Consider the following 27,441-nt stretch of genomic DNA (forward strand, 5'->3'; position numbering starts at 1 on the left):
CATCCTCCAGCTGCAGGCAATGTTGCTGGCTGGTATCTCAGATGGTTCCCTCCTCCAAAGGGAGCTGCCTCCCTGAGGGATACTCCCTTCCCCAGGGCAGCCTGTACCCACCCAATGACTAATCTGGGGACAAAAGGGGAAGATCCCCTTGCTTCTATTCCCAAGGCTCCAAAGGCCATCCCAGCTCCAGGGCACCAGGGCATGGACTGAGGCCTCTGCCTCAACTGCATCTCAGCTCAACCTCTCCTGCAGGGGCCTCACTCTCTCACAGGCATTTCTGCCGACACTGCTCCCTGTACACCTGCTACGTGTAAATCTCCACTTCCGCTGGCCCTCTGAGGAAGCCAGCCAAAGAGGAAGCCATGCTTTGTGAAACCTTTTCCCAGACTCTGCAACTTCCTGTTCTCTCAGAAGACACAGAGAACCATGTCAGAGCGAGCTGCAGGCTTCCAAAAGCCATGCAATACAACCCACATGGATGCATTTGGTTTCTTTTCTCCATAGGATCCTCTAGAGCAGTGGTTCTCAACCTTCCTAATGCCACGACCCTTTACTACAGTTCCTCATGTTGTGGTGACACCCAACCATAAAATTATTTTCGTTGCTACTTCATAACTGTAATTTTGCTACTGTTATGAATCGTAATGTAAATATCTGATATACAGGATGTATTTTCATTGTTACAAATTGAACATAATTAAAGCATAGTGATTAATCACAAAAATAATATGTAATTATATATGTGTTTTCCGATGGTCTTAGGCGACCCCTGTGAAAGGGTCGTTCGACCCCCAAAGGGGTCGAAACCCACAGGTTGAGAACCGCTGCTCTAGAGACAAAGACAATGTACATACTAACATGGCCAGACGTAATTAAGAAGGGGGCTCGGGCCCCAGTAATTGCTAACCAAAGAGCCTTAGGCAGGATTCTGAGCACCAAGAGGCCCTGCTGTGTAAGCCACACTGATTTAGATTTTCTCTCAGCCTTACTAAGAGTTGAATAAGAGCACACCCTTTGAGCTGGAGGTCAGCATGTGTGCCCCACCCCCACTCCTACACACACACACACACACACACACACACTCACTCCAAGGTCTTGTGTGGCGAGGCAGCTAGATGCACAGAAGGGGGGCTAGGAAGGGCAGGGCTGGGCTGGGCTGGGCTGGGCCAGGCCTTCCACTGCCAAAGGAAATCCTGACTCTAGTGCTACAGATTTAAAACATAATCAGTAGCAGCACTTCCGAAAACATAAATAGTGCTTTGAAATAATAGAGAATAGGATGATGTTCTAATCTGTGGCCACCAAGACCCTAGAAAAGCCTGCCCCCATCTGCCCTTTGAACCAAGCAAACCCCCCCCCTTTACCTGCATTCCATCCCAGATAAGTGCTCTCTATGCAACCAGATCCATAATTTGTTTTTTCCTTTCCTTAACCGAGGAAAGGAAGTCTGTCCCTTTGCCCACTCACGTTCTGTATGCTAATGGTCAGCTGCATCTTGAAGTCGCTGAAATCCTTGGCCAGTTCATAACCATGGTGATAGAAAGTGAAGAGTCCTTGCAAGAATGCCAGTAGCTGCAATGAGGTAGAAAGGCAGAGTTCACCACATAAGTAAGCCAAGGAGGTTATTATGTTGTTGTATCTGAGTTCCCAACCCTGATTGAAAATCTAGAATAAAGTAATAAAATGGCTATCACTTACTGAGCACTATTTGTATTCCAGACACGGTAACTTTATGTGCACTGTCTCACTGAGCACTCACAGCAACCTATTAGGTAAGTACCACTGTTACCTTCATTTTAATAATTAGGAGGTCAAGTAACTTGCCCCAAAACACACAGCAAATGGCAGCCAGGATTTGAAGCCAGATCACCTTGATACCAACACCCAAGCTCTTACCCTGTGAGCCTCACCACCTTAAGATAAACATTTCGTCAGAAAAGTGAAGACCAGAGCTCCAAGTTAGTCTTTTCCTAATATGTTTGTAATACCAGGTTACTGTGCAGAAGCGTGTGGTTACATTGATAATCAACAAGAGAAGGAGAAAAGGAAGCTGGTATGTTCTGAGTCTGAAGTCTAACAGGCAAAGTCAAACCAAAAAAATCATCCAGGTCAGACTTCAGCTCAAGTGTGCTTCTCAACTTTCCCTCAACTATTCAAAAGTAAGCACTATGGATTCCTTTATTAAAATACTCCCATGTTCCCACATTTTCAGGTACAAAGGTTTCCCTAAATTCTCATTTAAATTGCCTTGGGCTAAAGGTAAACCCATTCATTGTTTAGTCTTGTCTTTAGTGAAGAGTGCAAACATCTGTTCACTAAAATTCTTATAAGAGGCCTTCATATACTTAAAAACTATTCATGTCCCTGCCCCGGGCCCCTGCCAGCCTTCCCTTCTCCAGCGGAATAAGCGTCCCTGTGGTCTCTTCTCTGAGCCTAGGTGCAAGCCGCACTGTTGTTAGGCTGCCCTGGCCCCTCCCCGAGTTCTACACACCTTGCCTCAGTTCGAAACCTCAATCTGAAAAAGGATTATAGTCAGAGACTGAACGAGGTTTAGAACAGTGGTTCTCAACCTTCTGGCCCTTTAAATACAGTTCCTCATGTTGTGACCCAACCATAAAATTACTTTCGTTGCTACTTCATAACTGTAATGTTGCTACTGTTATGAATCGTAATGTAAATATCTGATATGCAGGATGGTCTTAGGCGACCCCTGTGAAAGGCTCGTTCGACCGCCAAAGGGGTCGACACCCACAGGTTGAGCACCGCTGGTTTAGAAGAACCAGAACCTCACCTCTATCTATCCTAGGCTCAGTGCTACTGCATTTGGGGACCATATCTGCTCTAACTTGAACTTCAATGCTGACTCACATGTTCTAAATGATCCACTCTGACCTCTCTGATCTGCCTCTACCACATGTTACATTAGACACAGTTGCTTTATTTAATGTTGTGTTTAGTTTTTCAGTCCCTAAACGAAGATACCTCTACTTATTAACTGTGGTCTCACTTATTTTCACCTAAGTCTTCTTTTCTAAGAGGCAGCCCTAATAATGGGGGAACTCATTCCACACCACTACTCTCCCACCATGCTTGTGACAGAAATGGAAAGCACCAAGGTATGTGCAACGCTAACTGAGATCAGAGGAAAGACCTGTCTTTGGGCTGAGCCACAGGCCCAGCCCAGTTTATCAAAGATCTCCATACTGGGAAGTCAGACAAAATCCAGCTTACAACAATGTGGTACCTTGACTTCCCACTGCCACTGCCACTGCATCACTTATCCCCTGAGATCCTCACGGGAGGAGGGGGAGCGGGCATTGCTGGGTCCTCTGGCTGTAAAAAAAATCATCTAGTGGCACCACAGACAGATCCCTAACCTAAGTCAATGAATGGGCGGTAAGTTACATAGAGTCACCAAAGACTAATGATAAACTCTTTGCTTCAAGGGTGACCAAAGCCTCTGGACTTACTCTACGTAAAATACTTTCTTGAGAAGGCCCATACTTTTCCTTCTAGATGGCTCCAGAAATATACAAGAAGGGGCTCAGATGACAAACCTAGTGTCGATTTTCACAATGAAAACTGTTCTAGCTCTTCCCTCCCTGCTGTCCTTGACTGCTGTGCCCATCACTTTTCCAAGGCACTGAGCTATTCCCTACAGGAGAATAAAGCAGAAGATAAGCAGCTAGTTCTAAGGTCATTCCTCCTATTAACTCTGATTTATCCTTCCCTTAAAGTCAACAAAGCCTCTCTTGCTCAGAGTAATTAAATATCTCAAACAGCTCACTAAGATGCCACCTGGGCACACACACAAGCGTTCCAAAGGCAGAGTTACCTATATTTATTTTGGTCTTCACTTCCTTTGGTATCATGCCTGATCATCCATTTTTCTATGGAAAGTGATTCCTTAGACATTGCCACCTTTGGCCCATTTTCCCTTCTTTCTCCCCCACATAGCATCTTTTCTCTTTACCCCCCATCTGCTGACATACCCTTCCTACAAACCGTATGAACCTTGAACCTATTACCCAGTGGGAAATGAAAGTCCATTCCGGGTGCCAGGCGAGGCCCGGAGAAGGGCTCTAGAGATGGAAAGATCTGTCTGCCTCAAAGAAATGTTTCTACTCAAACACACAGAGGAAGAGCTTGCTGCAGCCTCACCTGCTTGTCAGACAAAAGAAGCCAGCATGGCCACCAGGCTCCTCCCTGAATAGTCACAGCACAACCAAGGACCTGCCAATAAATACCTTCCCCACCTCCCTTTGCCTGCATCTCCATCATTGTGTTCCTCAGGAAATACCTGTTTTAAAAAAATCCATTCCTAGCTGACAACATTGATCTAATTTATTTATTTTTAAATAAGCAAAAACGTAACTCCTTTATTTTAGTGGGCTGCATCACTCTGGACTATCTGATACCTTTAGGTTGTTTCCATTCATAGAATAGAGTTACTGTTAAGGGTTAAATTGTGTCCCCACCCCCTATTACCCCGCCCCTCCAGCCAAAAGATATGTTTAAGTCCTGAGTACCAGTCCCTCAAAATGTGATTTTATTTAGAAATGGGGTCTTTACAGAGGTAATTAAGTTAAAATGAAGCCATTAGGCCTTAATCTAAAATGACTGGTATCCTTACAAAAGGGACACAGAGAAACTCACAGGGAAGATGAGGGATAGGACAGATACATCTACAATTCGAGGAATGATGAATACTGCCAGCAAACCACCAGAAACTGGGAAGAGGAAAGGAAGGATCATTTCCCTCCAGGTTTCAGAGGGAGCATGCCCTATCGACACCTCAACCTTAGACTTCTTGCCTTTTAAACTATGAGGCAATACATTTCTGTTGCTCTAAGATACTGGTTGTGGTACCTGGCTACAGGAAACCCAGCAAACTACTGTAGCTGCCAAGAAGCATTCATTCATACAACAAAGGACAGACAGTAGCGTGATGAAAAGCTGGGCTGGGTAGGCCATGTAACTGCCTTTAGCTCATCTTTTACAGGAGAACAATAATGTTACCTACACTGGGTTGTGTACACACTGAGATCAGCTATGAAATGGGCTTAGATTAGCACACGAGTGCCAGCAGGAGATGCTCAGCAAGAGAGATAATCACACTGATGTGTTAGAAGATGCACTGTGCTAACAGGATCCAGGCCAGACTGGAGAAGGGGGAGGCCCAGGACAGGATGCAACAGACCAAAGAGAAAGAACGAAGACCTGCCATGGGGCAGGAGCAGTGAGAAATGATAGGAAGGCACAGCACCAACACTCAGGAGGTGGAACTCAAGAGGACACAGCGTCTGACACATGAGAATGAGTTCTCTGTAGCACTGGGTAACCTTCAATTATGAAAACTTGGGGAACAGACAGAGCAGGGCTTCACCTTCATGAAGTCAGTACATCATAATCTGCGATCCAAATGTCCAGAACATTTAGTACCTCAACAAGAAAATGAAGGCTTCCAGGGTGCACACACACAAAAATATGTATGTATAGTTCAGACCCCAGAAGTCTGATTTTTCTTCCTTGGAACACTAAAATTTTGTTTCTTTTTCTGAAGGTCAATAACATCCTGGTACGTGAAGTTACTTTCTAATAAACAAACATAGTCAATGGGCATGGGAGCTCCTTGAGTGGTTAGAAGATTCCTTTCATTGCAACCAACTCAAACTATAAATACCAACCCCATTTACTAAATGTGACCTTGAAGAAGTAAATAAATGTACTTCCATTCCTTCATCTGAAAACAGATATAAAAATAGTACCTACCCTCCCAGACATTATAAGGACTGGATGACAATGTAGGTTATGTATGTGATATCGGCACAGGACACACAGTTTCAGCCAGTATCAATTGTTACTTCATGTTCTTTTGTACAATGTAGGCCAGTGGCTCAAACTTTAATATGCAGCAGAATCACCTAAAGGACTTACTAAAATCCAGATTACTGGGCCCCACCTGCCAATTTTGAGCTTGTGTGGAGCCTGAGAATTTGTATATCTAAGACTTTGAGAACCACTGATCTTGCCAGTGGCATTTTCCTTCCATGAGTCTCTTCTTCCTCTTCTCCACAGCTCCTGAAGCCACTGGCCTGTCTGGAAGCTGGTGTATTCACAAACAAGAAGAACTCCTGCAGAAAAGTGAAGGTTCAACATCTGCATCCTATAACCAGCCTCTCAACCGACCCATTTAATTTAATGTGGGCAAGTCTCTTCAATCTAACATGAGACCAGAATTATTTTTTTCATTAGGTTTCCAGGTGCATCTGCAAACCACAGTGGTTTTCTACTCTTTCAATTGTTCTGGCACTTCTATACCATCCATCCTGTCCAACCTGGCACTAAACTGCCTGCTGCCTTGGCTATTCCTCTTCTGTATGCATCTTGCTTCCCCAGTGAGGCTGTGAGCTCTTCAGACACGGCTGCTGGGTCTTCAGCATTTCCTATGGTAATCAGTAAATAAATGCTTTTCGATTTACTAAAAAATAATGAACTAACTGCCCTAGCTGGTTTGGCTCAGTGGATAAAGCGTCGGCCTGCGGATTGAAGGGTCCCAGGTTCGATTCCTGTCAAGGGCACATACCCAGGTTGCAGGCTCGATCTTCAGTAGGGGGCATGCAGGAGGCAGCCGATCAATGATTCTCATCATTGATGTTTCCATCTCTCTCTCCCTCTTCCTTCCTCTCTGAAATCAATAAAAATATTTTTTTAAATAAAAATAAATATTAACTAGATGCTAATTAACTACTATACAATAAAATTGGGTGCTAATTAGGTTAGCTCTGTTCTAAGCATCTTACATGGACAAACTCAGTTAATCCTCATAACATCTTTATATGGTTAAGGTGGTATTATTTACCCATTTTGCAGATGAGGGAACTGAGGCTCAGAGGAACAAATAACTTCCCCCAAGAAAACACAGCTAGAAAATGGCTGAGTTGGGATTTAAATCTAGGCAGTCTGGCTTTAGAGCCCTTAACGATGATGCTATACTGCCTCTCAAAAGACTCAAGACACTGATATACTACAACAGAATGCCAGGACATAGAAGGATAAAACCTTGTAGATTTCTTGGGGGAGGCGGGAGACAAACAAACAGGAAAAGGAGGAAGAGAAGGAGAAGGAGGAGGGAAGGAGGAGGAAGAGGAGGAAAGCCCACCTAAATCAGCAGACTCACCCAGCTGAGCCTAGCCAAGACTGGATAAACCCTACAGAGATATAAAAAATAAACGCCTATTCTTATATGAGGTTTTTGTGGTTATTTGTCAACCAGCAAAAGCTAAAAGATACAATATCTGATTCACTAGGAATACCTACTGAGAGATCAAAGTGAACAAAAAACCTCAGTTAAAAAATGTAGGATGGGCCTATTAAAATGCAACTCATCCAAATTGGGCAACTATGGAGTATTATTAATCAGCATATTATACATAACATAAGGATGATTAGAATCACACTGTGTTTTTTTTTCCCCACTAGAAATTCTAGTAAAAGCAAATAAAAATGCCAAAGGCAAATTCTGAGACAGCATTTTCATTCCTGCCAACCACAGGAAACAGTCTTCGGTAAACCACTGATTGAAAGCCTGGCTTTCACACCTCTGTGCCGTAAGCAGGGAAACCGACAAGCTCGCTTTCTCCGCCAGGTGGCTTCTCCCACCTGGCACACCCACTGTGGCAGAGACCACTGCTAGATAGGAAGCTGGCTCTAAAGTTTCCAATATTCAGATAAGAAGACTAAAGTAATTAAGGGTTTTTAAAACTTTGCCAGACAAGGTGGCCGAGAGTAAAATTCCAGTATAGTAAAAGATGTCAGCATCAAATCCCAAAGCCATCTGGAGCCTTGAAAAAACTATCAGCAAGTCTACATGCCTAAAAAGCATCCCAAAAGTTTATAAATTAGACACGGGGTACAAAACACTCTTTACTAAAAAAATAGTCACTTTCTTTCAGTTTCTTATCGTTTTATTCTTATTTGCTTAAGAGAATCACTCTTTCTTAACTCTAGGTCGTTAAGAATCTTATGTGGATAGAGATCCCAGGCTTGGGTCTAAATCAGAAGCTGCATTTTGACTGAAAAATGCAAGGTCTGAAAGAGTTTTGAGTTGAGACCCTTATGATCTTCTGGTGTTTCTATGAAGCCTTCTGAACAGTGCCAGGGTGGGGTGGGGCAGCTCCATGCATGTAACTACAACCACAATGGGGTGGCCTAAACCAAAGACAGACTTGTTCCCATACTACAACCTTTCGTGGCCACGGAGACACTGCCCAAGTACACATCCCATCACGGTGCACCCAGGGACTCTGGTTATAACAAATAGAGTGAGAAATCACATTATAAAGCATCTTTTAATGTATCAGTGGGATGAAGAGGTGCTTTGAACACAGGAGGCAAAAGAGAAAAGTCCGTACATTCTCCTATTTCCTGGGTTACTACTACCTTTGGATTATTTGAGGGAGAGAGGAAGGGGGAGGGAGGAGGAAAGTGTAATCATTATTGATTGGCAAGATGAAAACTCCACTCTTCCCTTATTGTCACTAATTCCACCTGCAAACCAGATAGGACCACCCAGGGTGGCTAGAGGAATGCACTACCACCGTACCTGGAGTTGTACGGGAATGACCACAGGAAAAACCCAAGGAGGCCAGACTGAGAAAGCTCAGTTCTTTACCAGAAGGCCCAGCATCAGGGCTGGGCAACCTCTTCATCAACAGCTTAGATCGTCTGTCACCTAAGTAGCTGGAATAAGGGGTGGGGATAAAAGTATGGAAACACCACCAACGAAGAGCATCTACTTACAGGCTCCACGAACTCAAACATCTTCCTCTCTTGGACTTCCTGCACCTTGAAGACATACTCCAGGGATACTTCATAGAAATGCTGCCGGACCAGGTCCACTTGACTGTCTGCCTACAAATAGGATGGAATTTCAGAGAAAAATCAAGTCACCTCCCAAGGAGAACATTCAACAAGCAGGCCAGAAAAATCTCTGAAGATAGTTTTTAAAAACAAATCAAACAGAAATAAGAATAATGATAATGGTTAGCTGAGCACTTAACTTTGTGCCAGGCACTATGCCCATAACTATACATATGTTACCTTATTCAAACCTCATTAATTCTAGTTATTTAATACTCATGAAATTCCTGAAAAGAAGATATTATCTTTACCTCTAATTTACAAGAGGAAAATGAAGTACGGGGCAGAGCTGGGACTTCTGTCCTGGTTGATGTGCCTCCAAGGCTCTTGATCGTCTTTGAACCACTAGGCAGTATGGCCTCCCTACACTGACTTCCCTGACTATCCCACAGCCCTGATGTCCTCTCAGCCACTGAGACTGCAACTGAGAAAAGGGTTATTCTGACAATCGGCAAAGTGCCTCCTGCAGTCAGGCAGGATGAAGGAGCCAGAAGAAAAGTCCTCTGAGAAAAACAGCAGCGCCCAGCATCAGGCAAAGAGCTGGCAGAGCAAATGCCTGGACCAGAGCTGCAGCGCCATTCTTTTCTAGCTGGTGCGATGGGCTCAAGTCCGTGGTCCTCTCTGGGTCTCTTCCCCACACCTGGAGGGTGGAAATGAAAATATCTGCCCTTGCTCTGAGCAGAGCTGTTTCAAAGATAAAATGAGCTAAAGGATGAAAACAATTTGAAAACCAGGAAGTGTTCTGTTATTATCAGCAGGGACATCAGAATAGATGGATTTCCATCCCTGCTCCTACCCTAAACCAGCCACATCATCTCCAGCAGCTACGCTTCTCTCCTAACTGCTCTCCCCGCTTTCATTCTCAATCTCTCCCTCCCCTTCCAATCCAGAATACCTTCCCTAAAATCTAAATCAGATGTTCTCACAGCCCCTTCAATGCCTTCCTCTAGCCTCCACCATGGTCTGAAAGACCCAGTGTGACCTGCCCACCCATCCCACTTTACCTCCTCCCACCCCAACCCACCCTCACTGTGCTCCAGCCACTCTGGGCTCCTTGTTGCCCTCCAGCACTCCAAGTCTCCATCTTGTCTCACAACTTTTGCACTTGGTGTCCGTTCTGCCTGAAAAGCTCTTCCCCCAGATAAATATCCTTTTTTTTAACTACAGTGCATAATAAGAAATACCTTTGGCATTATTACCTAATAAATATCTATAATAATAAAAGCATAATATGCTAATTAGACCGGACGTCCTTCCAGACGACCTTCCAGACGTCCTTCTGGATGACCTTCTGGACAAAGCAGGGGCTGCGAGGGAAGCCTGAGTACCAGGTGCCTGCCAGCGGCCAGAGGAAAGCCTGGGTCCAGGGTGCCAGAGGGAAGCTGGTGCCGGCAGCCAGGGGAAGGAAGGCCTACTCTTGCAAGAATTTCGTGCATCAGGCCTCTAGTACATTTATAACTAAATACAGAACACTTCCATATTTTTCATTCTGTCCCAGCCTACTCTACTCTATTTCATGACCCAGTCATTCAGGTTCCACAATTATGGACCACTACCCCAACTTTTCCCTTAGCTCATGCCTTCTCATCCTTCTGGTCTCCATTCAAGTGTTACCTCTTCAGAGCAGCCTTTGTTGATGACACTATTTTAGATGGGTTACCTCAGGGAGCCTCCATCTTCTCTCCCACTTTATTTCCCTATTATTATGTAACATTATTATTTATTCCTCTCTTTCCTTGTGTACTGACTACTGGAATATAAAATTGTAAGAGCAAAGACCTTGTGTCATTTTCTACTTTTCTATCCCAGTTCCCTGAGGGGTGCCTCACCCATAGTAAAACATTTAGCAGACACTTAAGGAATGAATGAATTGATCTCTATGTGGCCATCAGGACCCAGCTCTCAGAACAGACACGTAACTGAATGTGATTCCAAAGGAAAAGGGAGAAAAAATCCCATATGGAATGGTATGTGTCTCCTGCCAATGTCCCCACTCATCTAGGCCATAGAATTCACCACATCCTTAGCTCCCCCTGCAATGGAATTGTAAGCCAGGATTCCAACCCACCCAGCAAGCCACTCAAGACAGTTTCCCTGCCTGTAACTTGAGAAACTAAATCTACCAATTTGTCTGAGACCCACCAAACTATTCTGTGCTTCCTGGAAAAGAGACATTCTCCTAGAACAGTGATGGCGAACCTATGACACGCGTGTCAGAGGTGACACGCAAACTCATTTTTTTGGTTGATTTTTCTTTGTTAAATGGCATTTAAATATATAAAATAAATATCAAAAATATAAATCTTTGTTTTACTATGGTTGCAAATATCAAAAAATTTCTATATGTGACACGGCACCAGAGTTAAGTTAGGGTTTTCAAAATGCTGACATGCCGAGCTCAAAAGGTTCGCCATCACTGTCCTAGAAGGTAAGTTCCATGAAGGCAGGTCACTCATTTCAGCCCCACAATTTACCCAATGCCTGAATAGATTTTTTCCACAGAAGTGTGCAATGACCATCTATTAAACAATACTGTCTTTGAAGTAGCTTCTGAACCGCTAAAGAATACACTGATTTTTAAAAAGTCATCCACTAGATGGCAGCAGTGTCATTCCACATTGCTGCCCTATAATTTCACCCACCAGGGCTAGCATTTATAATAAGTATTGGTTTCAGAGCCCTGCAATCAGGGAACAGTTCTGGATAATCAAAGGAAATAGATTTCATTAAATGTGTATTAGGTGTTTAATAATGATCCTAAAAATTGATTTTTATATAAATATGAAGTATCACTAAATAGCTGGAAGACCTTGAGCAAACCACTAGACTTCTACAAGAAACTCAGTTCCTTTAAAGTTAAGTTCAGGAGGCTCAACCAGATGACCACCAAGGTCCCTCCATCTGGCCAGTCCTAGTTGCTTGCACACGTTAATGACAATGGCAGGTAGGCAGCAGAGCACCATCCCTCTCTCCTAAGACAGAGAGAGACACAGAAGAGCTTACTGCGTTAAAGGAACGGGCTCCACAGTCGGGAGCCAGGGTTCAAATCCTCACTGACCAGCTATGGGCAGACTAGTAAACGTCTCAGAGCCTCCGCTTTCTTATATGTAAAATAATGGGAATAAATCTGTACCACATAGGGTGGCTATGAGGAGTTGAAAAGATTCCATGTGAAATGCTCAATACAGTACCTGACACATGAATATGCATTCAACATTTGCACTGGCCAGGGCTCACAAGAAAGACCTTTAGCCCACCCCTTGCCCTCAGTGTACTCAGAACGTATGAATGAGTAACAGACAAGAACACAAAGGACTGTAACAAAGAGCATAATGAAAAAATATCCACAGAGATATATACTGGCAAAGCCTGTGCTACAGACTGAGTGCTGGTGCCCTTCCCCATCAATTCATATGTGATACCTAATCCCAATGTGATGGCACCTGGAGGTGGGGCTTTTGGGGTGATTACGTCATGCGGGTGAAGTCCTCATGAATGGGATTACTGCCCTTATTAAAGAGACCTGGAGAACTCCCTTACCCCTTCGGACCATGTGAGGACATAGCAGGAAGACAGCTGTCTGTACACCAGGAAGCAGGCCTCACCAGACACCAAATCTGCCAGCACCTTAAACTTGGACTTCCCAACCTCCCGAACGGAGAGAAATAAATTTATGTTGCTTAAAAGCCACCCAGGCTATAGTATTCTGTTATAGAGGCTCCATCCAGCCCTGACCAGTGTGACTCAGTTGGTTGGAGCGTCATCCCATGCACCAGAAGGTTGAAGGTTCAATTCTAGGTCAGGGCACATACCTAGGTTGCAGGTTTCAATCCCCAGTCAGGGAGCATATGGGAGGCAATCGATCAATGTAGCTCTACCCCCCAACCTCATTCCTCCTTCCTTCTCTAAAATCACTTTTTTTAAAAAAATTAAAAAGAAATTACCATTCAATTTGGGAATAGGGGATGAAAAACAGGTCAGTCATAGGGATAATTCTCTATATTTGTGTAGCAGCTATAATTTGTCTTCTCATACATGAAGTAGGCAGGATAGGTATTTCATGAGTATTTTACAAAGGGACTACAGCTCAGAGAGATGAGTACTTGTCCCAGGACAGAACCTAAGTGGAACTATATATTTATCCTATAAAATCACATCCTGGGGTATCGTCTAGTGCCCATATCCCCACGTGGAGTTGTGAATAGCCTTTATATAACATGCAGTGAAAATAAGTATTTCTTTAGCTTTCTCTGTCACATCTGATTTACCCAAGTAGCGGTGCTATTTAAGAATCACCTCCTCATTCATTTGCTTTTACAGTTCGCACCAATTACTCAATTGCTGTTGGTTGTTTGGCCAGAACTGGTCTGCAAAGTCCACTATAAACACTAGTTGCTAGAGATGGTGCTGAGTTCTCATCGTCATTCAAACAATTGGTTTAAATACCCAAGCCAGGAGTCCTGAGAACCACACATCCCTAACCGAGGATGTCTAACAAATCCTGGTTGGGAGGGGATCAGACTCCACTGTCTCCTGAGTTGTCTTCATCTTTCAACTTTTGACCCTACAATCTTCATATGCACTTTCACTTCATAAAAGTACTGACATGCTATTTACTAAAAAAAAAAAAGGAAATTTAAGACAGAGGGCTAGCTTGAAAACCATAGTTGCTCTTTACGTTACTTGCGAAAGGTCAGCAAATTGTTAAGAGTTAAATAAAACGACGTTCGTGTAGCCAGATTTGGAGTTTCACTATGACTGTCTCCCAGAAATGCAAACTCCCTGGCCACGTAAACCTCCATGAACAAAATAAACCTGGTCACTGTGCCAGGGCCGCAAACTGGCTTTTCTTTCCAAGTGAACTACTCTTTAAAAAGGCCCCATGCAAATCCAGAAAGACTAGGGGCAGGTCAGAGAATTGACTTTTTTCAAACAAGGTTACCAAACCACAAACCATACGAGTGATAATAAAGTCGTGCTTTAAAAAAAAAAAAAAAAAACAGATTTTTTAAATTAACCCTTTGCACTCCGCTGTCCCCTCTCAGGGGACATTGGAATTCTAGCATATCACTCGGATGTCCCCTCTCAGGGGACATTGCAGTTTATTAGTGATTACGGGGAATTGAGTTATTTCAACGCAACTTTTTGAGACATGCATGTTTCCCTGAAGTTTTATCTTGAAATGGCACAAGAAATTAAATCAAAATATCGTAAAATTACTAAGATATATACAAGAAATGTCAGCGGGTTTTGTGTCGGATTAAACAATAAACTACATATTCCCGATGTGGGACAAAGAAAACGGGACTGCATTGTGTGTTCTAACAGGAAAACACCTGGTGGCAGGCGTCAAACCACTTATTACTGTCAAACATGCACTAATCAGCCTGCAATGCATATTGGGGAGTGTTACAAAACTTATCATACTGTACAAAATTATAAACAATAAAATATTGTTTTTTTTGCAAATATACATTCCTTGATGTCACCCAATTCATATAAGTTCAATATCATTATAATACGTTACTTGGTTCCAAAATTATACTAAATAATACGAGGGTCTGTAAATGCACGTTTCCGCCGCAAAGTAGCGTCGAGTAGCTGGTAGCCAATGTCCAGAATGGTTCGGAGTGCAAAGGGTTAATATTATGGGAGAAGGACCAAAGCATTTCAGATGCTAACATTTCAAATCACTGACATAGGCAGAAAGTCAAAGGTGACGTACTAGTAATAGAATCAAGGTCAAGGGGGAGAGAAACAGGAAAAGAAACTTCAGTTTGCAAGGCAGAAGCACATTCTAGTTATTAGGGCTCCCCAACAAGGAAGAGGGTGATCTTGACCAGCAGCATGTTCCTCTGCCCCTGACAGGCTGGACAGCCACCAAAGGGGGTGGTGTGGGTGGGATGATAGAAAGGCCATCCAGACATTGGATCAAGCTCCTCGTTCCTGCAGTCTCTTCCAAACCTAGGACTTCCTGGCAAAGAGTAACCAGTACATATCCCAGCACCATGTAAAATTAAACAGTTTATTTAGATTTAGTCCTAGTACAATTTCTTACCTCCTGAAGCTGAGATTCTTTCTTTTTGGAAGACAAATTCAAGTGTTTTTCTAAGATTCCACAATACTTCTCTGTCTCCTTGTCATACTTCTTTTTGGCTTCCTGGTAGAAAGAGAAAAAGATTAAAATGTTGCATGAACTAAAGCAAGCTGGGTCAACCTTTCTGCTCATCTTCATGGCTTCATTATTCCCTCAGACACAGAACAACGGCAGACAACCCCACTCTGACTCTTCAGGTAATACCCATTAAATCAAGCAACCGCCTATCAACAGCCTGAGAGCTTTGAGTGTCTATCATTGAGGCACCGCCACAGTGCTAGAAACAAGGTAAACACCAGTATTTCATAGAGACAAAGCCAGGACTCCACGGTCTAAGAACTTTAATTGTGAAATAGAAATTTCTAGTTTCTAACTCACAAGGAGTTCAAAGCCAGATGAAGGAGGGAAGTTACCTATGAAGATAATCTCAAAGTAGAAGATCTGCTTACAGCTTAAATGGGACAAGTCTAAACTGACAGAGATCCAGCTTTAATAGTGTTCAAAAAGTACTTATTATAAAGAACCAAATATCCCTTGACGCAATAATATCACAATCAGGTCTATATGCTGAAGAATAACTCAAATCCAAGAAGGCATTATCTCCACAAATGTGTCCATTGCAGCATCATTAATCACAGGAGAAAGAGAGAGAGAGAGAGAGAGAGAGAGAGAGAGAGAGAGAGAGAGAGATGGCAACAGTGGCAGTAACATTACTGCCCAAGGTTAGGATTTGGGATAATTAAAGTATAGAACATCCTACATATACAACTGGGAAGGCAAGGCTGTAATATGGAAAATTTCTCACCACAGAATGAAAAGCAATAATAGCATGATATAAACTTGGTACGTCCTATATTGAGTGTATATACCTAGAGACAAAGATTAGATGGGAAGATTCCAAAATGAAAATACTTGAGGTAAGGCAATGGAATAATGCATGCTTTTGCCCCTCCATTTAGGATATTTTTATTGTCCTATATTAATTGCTTTTAAAATGAAAAATAATGTAAATATCATAATACACATAATAATCCCTGCAATCCCACCACATGCTTGAGTCAGTGAGGTTCTATATTTATCTCCCATTTACAGATGAGAAAAACTTAGACCCAGGGACATTAACTTGTAAAAACCTGCAGAGAGTGACAGAGCTGGGATTCGAGCCCAGGACAAGCTGCCTCCAAAGCCCACGTCTCAACCACACTTGAGACACACTGTCACAGGCGTCTCTTCCTTCTATATCCCAATGGGGATGGGTGGGAGAAGGTTGGCACCGGCCTGCTAACCAGGATCAAATTTACTAACTCCGTGCATCGTTCTTGCTTTTAAGTATGTGGAGCCCACAGAGGATTTTTCTGCAACTCCAAGGCCTCTAACAGATGAAAATTTTTCGCAGCCAAATAAGAAAACTCAGAAACATCTCTATTCATTTAATAAAAATATAACACGAAACCACTCTGTGTTGGGCTCTTTTAGGCACTGAAATACAAGACAGCAGCAGTCCCTACCCTCATGGTGAGGATGGTCCAGGAGAAGAAACACAGCCACTGAACAAGTAAACAGCATAATTATAGACTGCCACAGTGCTAGGAAGGAAATAAACAGGATTCAGGCACAGAGATTCTGCAGGTAGGGTGCTCAGAAGAGGCCCCACTGGGGAGGGGAGGTGGCAGCTGAGACCTGCTGAGACCGTGAGGGGCCAAGTGGAGGCTTCTAGAGCAGGAGAGCAGTAAGTGCTCCGGACAGAACACAGCCAAAGTGGCACAAAAGTCACCAAGAAGCCGTCACCTGAAGCCTCGACAAGCTCCTGTGATGTCAGACACCATTTATCTGGTGAAGAGCAAACCTCTAGGCCTCACAAATTGAGCAGAATGATCATCTATTCAATTTTAGCTGATGCGCACCCATTTCTACAAATCTGAGTTTTGCTTAAAAGGCTATTTACATACAAGAAAAATGAAACATGCAGAAGCAAATGAAGAAAAGCCCAAGGAGACATTACTCCTTCAAATTTGAGAGGTGCAGGCAAGACACTTGACTCAAGCAACCTCTCCTTCATAGAAACCAGTGACTCTGAGCTGCGGCTCCATGTCCCAGTTAAAGCTCACTTAGCCACTCCACCAGCCCTGCCAGACATCCCAGACAGGAGAACCCTGTGCCAGGATAGTGCAGCTAACCAGAGGTGAGAAAAGGCTGGGAACATGAGTCACTGGAATCCCATGACTTTCTGGCAACTTGAGCCTCCACATTCCATGTTCAAGAGGACAGCCAAAGCGAAAGAGAAAGAGACGCAGTGCTGTCCAAGCCACAACAAGACCTCTGGGGGAATTAACACTAAGATTTACGTAATGCTCTTAAGATGGGAGAGTGGTATTACTCAGTTACTCGGGGACAGGGCGGTGTTCATCTTCCAGGGCATCCACGGTGGTGGCTAAGGGGATGAAGGACAGAGTAGGATCCGACAGTCCCAGCTCTGTATGGATTTACTCTAAACAAACCACTGCCCCTCTGCAGGACGTGGTATACTAGATGTTATCTGTACACTGAGGGTGACTGCGTGAGCTAATTCCTCAGGTTCCTCGTTCAGCTCAAAGACTGACTAATAAAATAAGGATAAGGACACCCACCTCCTCATAGGATTGTTAGGACTAAATGAGATAAACCATGTACAATGCTTAGCAGAGTACCAGGCACATGCAAAGTGTGTAGTAAATCTCAATGATGCTGACCAAGACGGTGGTAGCCGTGGTGGCAATGGCAATGATGAGGTCCAGCATCTAAACCTACCTCCTTCTTATGGGGAACACCACCTGCTTTCCATGGCCCATGGCCCAGGATGGTAACCCTTCATAGCACACTTGGAGGTTGCATTTTACTTATATCTCTGTGCCTGATGTCTTTCTCTCCAGCTATACCGTGAGCACAGAACCACACCTGTGCTTATTCTCTACCAGACGCCAGTGTATAGCGCAGGGCCAGGCACACAGCAGGCTCTCACTCATTTTGTTAATGAATCAACTATGTGTATGGAATATAATAACTAACATCAATAACTATATGACAGACACTGTTCTAAGCACTTTACATGAGTTCCCACATTTCTCCCTTGTAATAACTGTGAGGTAAGTACTATTGTGATCCCTGCTTTATAGCTCAGGAGATGGGCATGGAGCAGTAACCTCCTCAAGTTTACATCCAAATGGCAGAATGAGAGAGTTGGACTCTAGCAACCTAGCTCGAGTGTCCACACCTAACCACTGCTCACCAATGTCTATTCTACTTTCACTGGAGAGCACAGCTAGGGCTGCAGGAAAAATAAGCTTCCCCAAACTCAGGACTCTAAACGTCGTAGGGCCATGGTCATACCGAGCTGCAGGGTGGCACCTACCCGAGAAGCCACACTGGCACAAGAAAGCCCAGGAGACCACCTCCCTAGCAGCCTTCACACCCCACACTCTAACTGCAATGTCTTGCAAGTAGCAACAGCTTGTTACAGCAACGGAAGCAGCACCAGAGGGGACAAGAGGAGGAAGGGTAATTTTAACATCACACAGGCAGAGTTCAGAAACTTAAACTTAGCCACTAAACAGCCTTCGCTGGATCTTAAGTGTTCTTAAACCTTCTCTCTAGATCACCTAGTACAGGGTTTGTTTTTCCTCACTACCTCGGAAATGTATGGAGGGGTAGAGAGGAACAGGTACACTGAAAGAAAGAAATGACAAAGGAGGAGCGATGAGCAATCATCCCCAACATCACCACATTATTCTTCATCAGGAATGAAAGAATGGAATGTGTATGCGCAGAAACGTGTTTTGGTGAGCAACCATTTTTCTTAAATTTTTAATTCTCATATTTCTCACCATTATAGCCCCCGCCCCCACCACCCAACCTGGAAAAGTACCTGCTCCTGTCATTCTGATCAATGCTATTAACCCAAAGGGAGCCCCACACAGGCTTCCGCTCCTCCCCCGTGCTAACTGATAAACCTTCAAACCATCGCCGACAGGAGAGGCCAGAGTGAGAGGCGTCTGTGCTCAGAGCGAGAAGTGACTATTGGAAAGATGACTCAGTGCACAGGTCCGCTCTGCCTCCGCCGCAAAGCTCTTCAGAGCCTCCGGAGCCGCTGCCACGTGTCTTCAGGAGTGGGAGGCACAGGCCCCAAAGCCACTAAAGAGAAGTTGCTCACTGGGCCTGCGTCAGTGAGGACAGGGGAGGAACACTCCCCAGGAACACTGGGTTTGCTCAAAGCCTTGGACAAAATCCTAATGACACAGACATCCCTTTAAATTAGGCATTCCTTAATCTCTAATACAAAAACCAATAATCTCCAATTTCTTCATAAATGTAAACTGTAAAATTGGTAGAAAAGTGCTGTAGAATTAGGAGAAAAATATTTGCCGTGGTTCCTCCTTCAAAGAATAACTGAACTGAGCATTATCTCAGGCCTTGATATATTCATTTTTAGAAAGCAGATGCACTTGGGAGTTGGGGGAAAAGGGAGAAGACCCCACTTCTTACATTTCAGCTATCCATATCCCACCTACAGGCACCTCTCAAGATCATTTCACAACTGAGTCAAATCCATAAAACAGGTCAGAGTGTGACGCTGCCCAAAACACCCTGCAGGTGGCGCAAGGGACTGCGGCTAAAGGACACAGTTTGGAAAAGCAAGAAGAAAATCTGGAAAATCCTCCTACTTTCATTGATTCCAATGAAAACATCTTCCCTGCAGGTGGTCTCTAACACTCTACTGAAGGTCAAACTAGCTAGGGCTTCTAGTGATTTCTCACAGGGCGAGAAACCCGGGAGAATCCACCTCTTAAACATGAACAAGACTCCCTTTGCGGTCTTTCAGTAACACAATAGAATCAGCCAAGTTTGGGCTACAGTCCCACCAAGCCAGTGACAACAAATGGTGACCTCTGGGCTGTAGCAGTCCCACTTTTTGACATGCACAATGTGTAATATATATTTTTAATTATTTGCCAACATTTTTTTTGGAAACCAGGCTATTTCATATAAAACTCTGACTTTTCAGTTTCTCTTTAAAAATGTAAAGGTCTAGCGAGAAAACTCACTTGCACACACAGCCAAAGTGAACTAAGAACAGCGTGCCACAACCACAGGGCCCAATCTGTCACCCATGTTCTAGGTTCCAAGCCCCGGACCTCACAATAAATATAATCAATCCTATGTTGTCCAAGCACATAGGTATCTAGCTACTAACACAGAGGAGGCATGGTTTCTACCTTTTGGACAATTTATGAACTAGCGCAGGATGATTAGATAACAAAATACTAGAATGACTGCTCTGGGGATGAGCACACAGACTGTCTTCAGACACTTGTGAAGAACTAGGTTCCAGGCTTATCCGCCCAAGATTTTCTGAAGAAGGTGTGTTTTTCCAGACCTCCTGCCCTAAAATCCAAGAAGAAGAATTGGAAATTTCTCACCTTGGCAGCCCCAATCTGCTCCTTCCGAAACTTCTCCAAGGGCGTGATGAGCACGTCACTGGCATTCTCAATCTGGTGGGGTGGGGGAGACGCAAGAGCAGTATCAGTAAAGAATCAGAGCAGTTCTGGCACAAAATGCCTCCCATGTCTCCACCTAAAATGTGAGTAAGCAACACCATGCATGTGGAAACTGTTCACAATACTTGAAACTGACAGCATGTCAAGTCAAAGTCTAGTCATCAGTTCAAAGCATGGTATTATTCCCAGGCAGGATTAAAATTGATTGTTTAGAAAGAAAAATTAGGACCTCTAAAAATGTAAGCAACCAATTGACGGTGGTGGGAAACTAGTGACAAGGTAGGATCTAAATTTCAAGCTTCCAGTGACATCTTGGAAATGCTTATTCACCCAAATTATATTTAAGCAGATATATTTAAAGCAGATCAACACTGAGTCTGGATTATAAACAAATAGAGCACCTGATATCTGGCGGCATGAAACCCTGCCATCTGGACTTGGTGTAGACCTATACCACTACTGGACTATGATCAGGATGCTTGTAGTTAACAAGCATGACCATGGACAAAACATTTAACCTGGCTGCCTCTCGATTTCATCTCACAGCCTCACCTCCTCAGGTCCTGCACTCCAACTATACCATCACCGGAAGGTACCTCAAATAGCAAACCTGTCCCACTTCTAGGTCTTTGCATTTTGCTGTTAACTCACATGCTCTGTCCCCAAATCCCCGTGAGGACGACTCATTACATAGTGCAATTCAAGTTTCAGCCCCAAGGTCACCTCTTTAGGGAGGCTTTCCATGACCACCAACAGAATCCAAAGAAACTTCCCAACAACCCACCAAGGGTTTTCTTCAGAAGACAAAAGCCAGCTAAAGTTTTCTGTTCACCACTACACAACACATGCACATGCACACACACACACACACACACACAAGAACGCACGCATGCATATACGCACACACCCTCATGTAAATGCTCACTTATCCACCACCATCCCCAAAACACAGAAGAATCCTAAAACAAAGGAACACTCAAATATGTTTCAATGACTCCATGAATGAGTGAATGATTTCTTGATTGGCTGCCAACTACATGACCATGGACAAAACATTTAACCTCTCTGGGCTCCAATTTCCTCGCCTACAAATAATTGGGCTTGATTGTTCCAGCTCTAAGATTCCATGGTCTTTTGTAAATCAGTACAATATTTCATAATCTTTCCTCTTAAGTCATTCGCTGCTTATTCGTTGCTCAACTAATTATTTCAAGAATCTCATTGGAACAAAGCTTTATTTTTCTAAATCACATGCATATCCATTGCAATGCGACCAACAGAGGACATGCCAGAAGCACACATGGACACAGAGAGACCTAACTGGACAAAGTGAGGGGTAGAAGGTGGCAGATCTCCAAATTCGTTGCCATTTGCCTTTTTCTCAATGTTGAGGCCACTTATTTTAGTAGAGAGCAGTGCTGGGATTGTGCAGTGTCATTTAACTTGTTTGATTTTTGTTATTTGATGTGACTTAGTTGGCTCACCTGTTTAAGTGTTTTCCACAAATCAAGTGTCAGTCCCCAAAGCCCACAACAGTGTCTGAGCCCCTAAGTCAGTGGTTCTCAGCTTCAGTCGCATGTTAGGCTCACCTGGGGAGCTTTTAACTATTTCTATGTCCAGGCCACACTCCAAACCAATTAAATCAGAACTCTATACTTCATCCCAGGCATCAGTATGTTTTAAACTCAAGTTGTTCCAAAGGGCATCCATGATTGACAATCCAGCCCTAAGTAAATGCTAAATATAGAAAAGCAGTAGCCGCTCACCTGGGACTCAGGATGCCCAAGTCCTTGCCCTGGTCCTTCCACTGCTTGCCATCAGCCTTCGTAAGACCTCAACTTTCTAATCTGTCAAATGAGGGACTGCAGAGGTGAGGAATAAGGTTCGCCTGGGTCTATGATTCTATGATTGTGTAATTTCCACTCAGTTCCACACACTGTACAAATATCAGGGACACAGTAGCCCACTCTCTGCCCTTTAAGGACTCGTATTTACGATGGGACACGTGCAGCGATCATCAGGAAATTGTGCTGAATGCAGAATTAGAGGCATGAAGTAGATACTAAGAGAATACAAAGGATGGCCGAATATCTCAGGGCATTAGGGAAGGCTTTCCAAAGAAGGTGCAGCTTTGCTAAGCTGAGCTGAATTGGTGATGAAGCTGTCACAGGGCAAGGAGGTAGGGAAGGGGCTTGAGATGGCCAGAGACTCAGATGCAGACAGTAGAAACTCGACTCACTGACATTAATAATAAAATTGCAGAGGCAAGCTGAAAAGTACAATAATCCAGTCATTGTTCCCTTGCTGCAGGCCATAGCAATCTGCGGGGTATTATCGTGATTTGCTCACCACACCACCCACCCCCAAATACTGGCTCGGCCAAGAATCAGACTCCCAAGAATCATTTCCCTTTCTCAGGCACTAGCACGTGCACAAACACAGCTTTCCCGGCCTCCACCCACCAGCAACCCTGCTGCTGCTGCCACCCCCACCTGATTCTGGCTCAGGCGCCCAGCAATGAGCACTCAAGGAAAACAGTGTCTCTCTGCAGGGCAGAAGGTGAGAGAGGTTTCTGCTCTGTTTGGCATAACACATTCTTTGGTATAACACACGCTTGGGTTTGAATCTGGACCATGCCACTGTGTGACCTTGGGCATGTTGTATAACCTCTTTAAACCACAGCACCTTCATCTGGACAATAAGGATGATACAGGCACCACCTCAGAGTCATCATGAGGGTTGAAATGGAAAACATGTGGCTACATAATGTCTTGGTGGGTGCGAAGGACTAACTTGCATCTCCTGCCCCACCCTCACCCCAATTCATGTATTGAAGCTCTTACCCTGGCAAATTAATTAAACAAGGGGCCATTGGACCAACGTGGCTCTAATGCCTTAGTAGCCTACAACAGCAACCCAAGACCTAAGCCTGTGAATACCTCAAGGTTAAGAAATCAAAACCTAATAATAAGTAATCGCAAACAAAGAGGCTTTCCCAAATAAGGCAACCATTTAAGCGATAGCCAATTAAATAATTTATTTGCTTTGCTTCCGCATTTCTTTATTACTCTTTCCCCAGGCTCCTGTAGCTAGAGCACTCTCACTACTTCCAGGCTGGTGCTACCCAATTTGAATTGATTTTTGGCTCACATAAGCTCTTACAAATTTAATATGCTTTAGTTTATCTTTTAATACCCACAATGTGATAGCACTTGAATATGGGATCTCTTGGAAGCTAACTAGGTCTTGAGGGTGGAGTACCCCTGATGGGATTAGTGCCCTTGTAAGAAGAGACCTGAGAGCATCCCCACCCTTTCTCTGCCCTGTGAGGAAACAGTAGGAAGGCTGCCATCTGCAAGCCAGAAAGAGAGCCCTCACCCAGAACCACAGCAGTCAGCCCCTTGATCTTGGATTTCCCATTCTCCAGAACTGTGAGAAATAAATCTTTGTTGTTTAAGCAACCCAGTCTATGGTATTTTGGCAGCCCAAGCTGACCAAGACAGGAAATTTAGTGTCAAACCATTTCAGTTGTTAGCATGGGAAGAGAAAAAAATTGTTCATTAATGGACTCTTCCCCCAGCCTCTGGAGCCCTCCTGAGTGAGGACAAATCAACATGCAGCCAGCAAGGGTTTCAAACCAGGCCTCAGAACTGATATCTTAGGGATATGGTATCCTGTGGATATGGAATCCCTCACCTGTTAATGCTGAACCACATCAGAATAAATTCTTATGCAAAAGAGATCTCTTAAGAACCTGAAGGTCAGCCTTTGGTCCTTGAACTTCACAGTGCCTCTCTTTGAAGAACTTTTTAGAGCTACCATCACTTCTAAGTTCCCGTTTACTGGGTGCCTTCTACACGACAGGCACTGTTAGGAGCTTCAGAATTAGAAGTGAAGGAGTGACCCTGCCCTCCAAGACCTCTTGGATAAATTTAATAAGGGGGTACGGGGAGTTGCAGAGTGGGGCACCTTCATTCCCACTCTGCCAATAGAAAAATCTAAGTCCCCAAAGAGTTAAATCATTGTAAAGATACACCCAGAAGTCATATACCTCATATATACACATTACAGTGAATTTTTAGAAGGGCAAGGAAGTCATTCTCAAGTTATTCAAGTACATATATCCTATGTTTTAGAGAAGGCTTCAAACCCTGCAAAGATGAGAAGATAAGGCTTGCTCAAGATCTCAAAGCACGCAAGGAGAAGAGCCTGAACCCAAGCCCAGTTCTTCTGATAACAAATCCTGTGCTCCCTACATGTGACCACACTATCTGGAACCAAGAGTAGCCCAGCAGTACTCACCATCCGTATCCGTTCATCTTCAAGATTCCTGAGAACACTGGCAAACTCCTGCAAAGACCTTGCTGGAAAAGAGAAAGGGGCCATGAGATGGAAGTTGACTAACGGACCTTCGGGAGCCTTTCCAGATACAGCTATCATGTTATGGACCGAACTCCCTTGGCACAAGCAGGAGCCTAAAGTCAATTGTTTCCCAAGGCTCCCCTCATCTTTTCATCATTAACCATCAAGGATGACCCAGAAACGCATGTTAATTCCACCTGGCACTTCAGCTAGGGAAGGATTTCCTTCAAGGAAAAGACTGGCCAGTTCCTGAGAGTACCCAGAACTGATGAGATGCTGGCTGGCTCCCAGACCCCGGGCTAGAAGGGGCAGAGTTCCGCTTAAGAGTTGAAGGATTTCCTGCCCAGGATTCGACCTCCTTAACCTTTGTTGTGGGCCTGCGTCAGAACACAACCTTTTCTTTGGCACTAGAACTAAACAAACAGTGCTGCTGGCACTGGAAGCCACATCCCTGGCTTCTCCATGGGTTCCTCCTGCATCCCCAAGCCACTTATAAATGCAATACACAGCTTGCAGCATGCTGGTCAGAGGGGGAGAATCTCTTGTGCTACAATTATTCCCAAAGGCAACAGGCATTAAGTGCAATAGCCCTGAGGATATGTGGAACATCTGTATAATGTTGGGAAAGGCATCCATGTATTCAGGATTTACAACAATGATGGATTTTCGCTGCTCTCAGATGTCTCCCAACTGCCTGTGCTCATCCCCAGATCCTGGTACACTGCAAGGCAACAGGAACTCAGTATTTGATGACTGAATTAATTCAATATAACATTCTCAATTCTTGCTCACTTCATGGAGTCAACCAACATGCCCAATGTAAGAAGAATAAAGAGCAATGACTAGGCCCTGGCAAAGAAAGGTGTCCTGGCATTGCAAATCCTCAGTGCCCAGCGTTGCCTACAAAAGGCAGACAGGTGATGGTGAAGAGTGAAGCAGCACAGTGAGGTGATAAATGGTAATCCCATTTATCACCTCATCAGCCTCTTGTTAGAGAAACAAAAGGGAGAGGTGGGGAGCATTGTGAGCTACACACTGAGCACCTCTCCCCATTTGAAGACAACAGCAGCTACATAGCTCCAGCCGACTGTAGCCAGGCAGAATGTGGGGCCAGAATGTGGGGCCAGATGATCCGATTCTCCAATGTTCAAAGAAGCTGGAGAATGGAAACTTCAGGATAAATTCAATCTATATGGTAATTCAATTAAATAAGTGAGTGCCAAAGAAAACATGGCTGCATTCTGATCTCAACCCATGAGCTGGCATTTGAAACCTCTGATCTAATTCTTCCCTCATCCACCTGCGTTCTGCTTTTGCTCAAAGTTCTTAGCACTGTGGCTGTGGGGAAGAACGGCACAAGAGCAGCCAGAAGCAGAACACTAAAGGGAGGGGAGAGGAGAGCCCCACTACAAACCTTCAAGCTTTCTCCTGCAGGCGGAAGGTGAGAGAGGCAACCCCAGAACTCTGAGAAGCCCAGAATAGCCCCAATTCCTGATATTCGCTCAACTCTACCCTCTCCGCTGTAATTGTAATTTATGACACTTAGACTCTTCTTATCCCCAGAAAAAGGCTCAGCAAGGACAATGGAAGTTGTGATAAACAGCACAGTTATGACTTACCTATACACATTTCATCATCTGTTTCTGCATCTCCTATGCACTGAAATTTAAATTCATTTAAGGAATCTGCAAATTTCCTCTTCGCTGAAGACAAATCTAGTAAGAAAAAAAGAAATGAATTACTGAAATGAACTGGTTTTCTTATTTGCTGCACTTTTTAGTCCTTCCAGTACTATAGCAACTAGCAGATTTCTTCCTGAGTCCGTTTCAAAGCACAAAAGAACATAAATTCAAAATAGTAAACATTTGTTTATAACATAACATGCTGATTTCCTTTAGAAGTTAGTATGTTTGTTGCATTTGCTTTAACAATCTTGGCCCTATTTCTAATTCCTCCAGCTATACAGCAAGTCCTCCTTCTCCATTTGACACAGGGGGTATCCACTTGCCTAGGAGGTCGGGGAGGAGGTGTGGCTTTAGCATCTACAGCCCTGCAGGTCGGCTCAGTGACTCACCCTCCACGTGGTCAGTGAAGCTGCCCCCATGCCAGATGCAACAACACCTTCCCCTAGTCCAGCGGTCAGCAAACTGCGGCTCGCGAGCCACATGTGGCTCTTTGGCCCCTTGAGTGTGGCTCTTCCACAAAATACCACGTGCAGGCGCGTACGTACAGTGCGATTGAAACTTCGTGGCCCATGCGCAGAAGTTGGTATTTTGTGGAAGAGCCACACTCAAGGGGCCAAAGAGCCACATGTGGCTCGCGAGCTGCAGTTTGCCAACCACTGCACTAGTCCAACTCATACCACAAACTGCTGGGAGAAAGTGTTGGGAGCTGCCCTGTCCCCATGGCACAGGAGGACCTGGACTTCCTCTTCCAACTCCAGTACAGGTGAGGCCTGAGTTCTCACAGCCCGCTCGAGCAGAGAGGCCGGCCAGCCTGACAAATGTCTGCCCGAACCATTTCCCTGGG

The 27,441-nt window shown here is 44.2% G+C and overlaps 1 protein-coding gene across 5 annotated transcripts in view; it reads right to left on the minus strand.

Moving 5' to 3' along the window:
* The window catches only part of ARHGAP26 (Rho GTPase activating protein 26), a 414,762-nt gene that overhangs the window by 284,899 nt on the left and 102,422 nt on the right, over positions 1–27,441 (minus strand). For all 5 annotated transcript variants that reach the window (XM_070414706.1, XM_070414707.1, XM_070414705.1 and 2 more), the window contains exons 2-7: positions 26,532–26,627; positions 24,853–24,914; positions 20,473–20,544; positions 14,981–15,082; positions 8,803–8,913; positions 1,468–1,572 (exon numbers count right to left, since the gene is read on the minus strand). In XM_070414706.1, the coding sequence (XP_070270807.1) occupies positions 1,468–1,572; positions 8,803–8,913; positions 14,981–15,082; positions 20,473–20,544; positions 24,853–24,914; positions 26,532–26,627 (548 nt within the window). The remainder of the gene's footprint in view (positions 1–1,467; positions 1,573–8,802; positions 8,914–14,980; positions 15,083–20,472; positions 20,545–24,852; positions 24,915–26,531; positions 26,628–27,441) is intronic.

Source organism: Myotis yumanensis, unplaced genomic scaffold, assembly GCF_028538775.1.
Source record: "Myotis yumanensis isolate MYYU_CA2020_CCGP unplaced genomic scaffold, mMyoYum1.0.hap1 SCAF_5, whole genome shotgun sequence".
Taxonomy (NCBI): domain Eukaryota; kingdom Metazoa; phylum Chordata; class Mammalia; order Chiroptera; family Vespertilionidae; genus Myotis; species Myotis yumanensis.